A 3,647-nucleotide genomic window follows, 5' to 3' on the forward strand; every position below is an offset into this window, starting at 1 on the left:
AGTAAATAGTCTAGTATTACACAAAAGATTATGAAAATTTGCCACGTCATCAACAAAATATGTGCGATATCTCACCGTCTCCACTCCTTTCTGCAGTGAAATGGCACCAAATCTAGCGACACAGTGAGTATATTACACATATTACACTTCAGATATTGCACAAATGATCTGACATCGTCCTGAATGCATTTCAAATAAAGACGTGCTAGGCTACATGCATTCTTGATCAACTATTCGATACGTTCATCTCTTTAGATCAATTAATAACCAAATAGAAAGACAGGTTACAACATAAAACCACCACAAATAAACCATTGCATGTTGCTGTTAGTCTTTAGGTTAGCAGCCTGCATAAAAAGAGTGACGTAAGCAAAGTGATAACTTTCAATCAATAATGACTAGTTAGTCTTACCGCTTTTTGAATACATGATTTCAGCACCTCGGACAGCCACACTCAGTTCAGAGTTGGTCCTTGCTATGTGGAAGCATTGGGACGTAACTACCACATTGAAGTTCACGTTTAAAATGATTACGGTAAGGGTTAAGGGTAGGGACGCCCCAAGGATCTCGGATAGCACTACTCGTTCAGAGTTGCTGCTGTCTTTACTGCTGAGTTATAACTGATTTTCTCATCACTCTTGTTCGCTAAATGATTATATACAAACAGTTCTACGTGTAAACTGTACCACAATAGGCTACCTAACTACCAACCAGCGTACATACTGCACAAGTGTCCAGCCAATCTATCAATCACAATAAATCGGTCACAACACAAACATTTCAAAATCAATACGATGTTTCCCTTTGAAATGAAATACATGAAATCGTTGCATTTCATCTCTCTTTGTAAAGAACTTGCTGTGAAATAATATTCTTAAAACATCAAAGCAAATCTCCTCATGTTCTATTTGCAGGAAAGGCCTACCTCGGCTGATCCCTCAGAATCGTCATGTTCTTCAAAAAAGTCTGTTGGAGTTTTTCTCAGAGTCTGATCCGCGGGCAGCGTGTGGTCATTGTAGGATCTGACGAACTTGAAGTCACTAGTGCGTGACCCGGTCGTCAGGTAGGCGTCATAATTGTAAGTGCTGCGGAGAGTTCCAGCTCCATCCACCTCTGCGTAGTTTGGCGGGAGATAAGCACTGGGAATAGCGACCGCTCCGTCAAATAACAGTCTAGGCTTTTTATGGTGGCAAAATCTCACGGCCAGGATGACAATAATGAAGGTGAGGAAAAAGGTGGAGACGGACACCAACGCGATGATCAGATAAGAGGTGAGTTTGGAATTGCTATCATCATAAGATATATCTTTCAATTCTGGCACTTCAGCCAAGTTATCAGAAATCACCAAATACATTGCACAGGTCGCAGAGAGATAGGGCTGTCCGTTATCTTTCACTGCCACAATAAGGTTCTGTTTCATGTTGTCAGATTCAGAAATGTCCCGCTGTGTCCTGATTTCTCCGCTGTGAAGACCAATAGCGAAAAGTCCCGGATCCGTGGATTTGACTATATGATAGGACAGCCAGGCGTTCTGGCCGGAGTCCGCGTCCACCGCTATCACCTTGGAAACAAGAGAGCCCCCGTGTGCAGCTTTGGGGACCAGCTCGGTCATGAAGGAGTTCCCCTCCGGAGCGGGATATAGTATCTGAGGAGAGTTGTCATTCACATCTGTTATGAACACACTGACGGTGACGTTGCTGCTGAGCGGAGGAGAACCATTGTCTCTGGCCGTCACGTGGACTTTAAAGCTCCCGAACTGTTCATAATCAAACGACCTCACAGCGTGGATCATCCCAGTGTCTCCGTTAACGGATAAGAACGAGGACATCGGGACACCGTTCGCCTCACCAGGTAAGATAGAGTAAATCACTGTGCCATTCTGTCCCCAGTCTGGGTCTCGAGCAGTAACAGAACACACAGAGGAGCCTGGTTTGTTATTTTCAGTCACGTGGGCGCTATATGACTGTTCCTCAAACACAGGTGGGTTGTCGTTCACGTCAGCTACAGATAACTGAACGGTTTTAGAGGAGGACAGAGGTGGAGAGCCCTCGTCGGTGGCAATGATTGTTATGTTGTAATCAGACACTAGTTCACGGTCCAGTTCGCCCGTGGTCACCAGAGAATAGTAGTTTTTGATGGATGGCACCAGATTAAAAGGAACGTGTTGCTGAATGGAGCAGCGGACCTGTCGGTTATTCTCAGAGTCTCTATCCTGCACGTTAATAATGCCCACCTCTGTGCCAGGTGACGCGTTCTCGGGTATGGGGTTACTCAGAGATTTCAGATATATTACAGGGGCGTTGTCATTTATATCTGTAATGTCTATTATCACTTTAGTGTCTGAAGAAAGGCCATAGCCATCTTTTCCTTCTACAAACATTTCATATTTTGATTCCTCTTCATAGTCTAACTCCCCTATTACTGTAATGTCCCCCGTTTTCTGGTCCAATGTAAACATTTTCCTTGCCTTATCAGACATTCGACTGAATTCATACATTACTTCGCCGTTCACTCCTTCATCTGCATCAGTACTGCTCACAGTAACAACTAGTGTCCCTAAAGGAGATGTTTCAGGCAGACTGGCTTTATAGACGGCCTGGCTAAACACTGGGGCGTTATCGTTAGCATCCAGTACAGTGACGTGTATGACTACAGTACCTGATCTCTGCGGAGTGCCCCCGTCCACAGCTGTGATCAATAATTGTAATTCCTGCTGCTTCTCGCGGTCTAATTCTTTGTCAAGCACTAACTCACCGTATTTGCTACCTGCAGAAGTGGTTTGAACACTCAACACAAAATGATTATTCCTTTGTAGCACGTAACTTTGAACTGCATTATGCCCTATGTCTGCGTCATGAGCAGCGTTCACACGATAGCGAGCTCCTTTGTCAGCTGATTCTCTGATTTCCAGTTTAATTGTATCCTTTGGAAATATGGGTGAATTGTCATTGATATCTTGTATTTGAAGTGATATGCGATGCAACTCAAGAGGATTCTCTAGGACTAACTCAAAGCTCAGAAGGCATGACACCTTTTCTCCGCAAAGCTCCTCTCTGTCAATTCTTTCGGAAACAATCAAATCACCACTAGTCAGATTAATGTCACAATAACGTTTGCGGTTCCCTTCGGTATCAATTCGGGCCTTACGAGCGGAGAGTCTGCTCGCCTCCAACCCCAGATCCTTGGCTATATTTCCAATAACAGATCCGCTTTTCATCTCCTCGGGAAAATAATAGCTCACGTCTCCATAGGCGGAGTGCAGTGTAAGAAGAAAGAAAGAAACGCTGCAAACCAGGACTGCGTCCGAAAATCCTTTGTGCCCCATTGTGGGATTAAAACGTCAAAATCACCTTACAGCCAAGATAATATACAATGCAAACAAATAGTATTTCATCAAAAAAATACAGTTTCCTCGAAATTACATTCACAAAATGTGCACGCAATCTGACCGTCTCCAACCTTTTCCGCAGCTAAATGGCACCCGAGCCTTGTCCCAACACAAGTGGGTGGAGAACTGGATCTATAAAAACACAGCTGGTGAATAGCGACACAGTGAGTACCCTTCAGATATTACACATATTATCTCACATTCGTTTATATCTCGCCAAACTATTTCAATATGCCTATGAATAGCCTAGTCTGAAATG

At 43.8% G+C, this 3,647-nt stretch overlaps 1 protein-coding gene across 1 annotated transcript; it reads right to left on the bottom strand.

Annotated features, from left to right (window-relative positions):
• Positions 1-904: 904 nt before the first annotated feature.
• Positions 905-3,325, bottom strand: LOC139365805 (protocadherin gamma-A11-like). Its single transcript, XM_071102880.1, has one exon. The coding sequence runs from the start codon at positions 3,323-3,325 to the stop codon at positions 905-907; it is 2,421 nt and encodes an 806-aa protein (XP_070958981.1).
• Between the last annotated feature and the right edge of the window lie 322 nt (positions 3,326-3,647).

Source organism: Oncorhynchus clarkii, chromosome 14 (genome assembly GCF_045791955.1).
Source record: "Oncorhynchus clarkii lewisi isolate Uvic-CL-2024 chromosome 14, UVic_Ocla_1.0, whole genome shotgun sequence".
In the NCBI taxonomy this organism is placed as follows: Eukaryota; Metazoa; Chordata; class Actinopteri; order Salmoniformes; family Salmonidae; genus Oncorhynchus; species Oncorhynchus clarkii.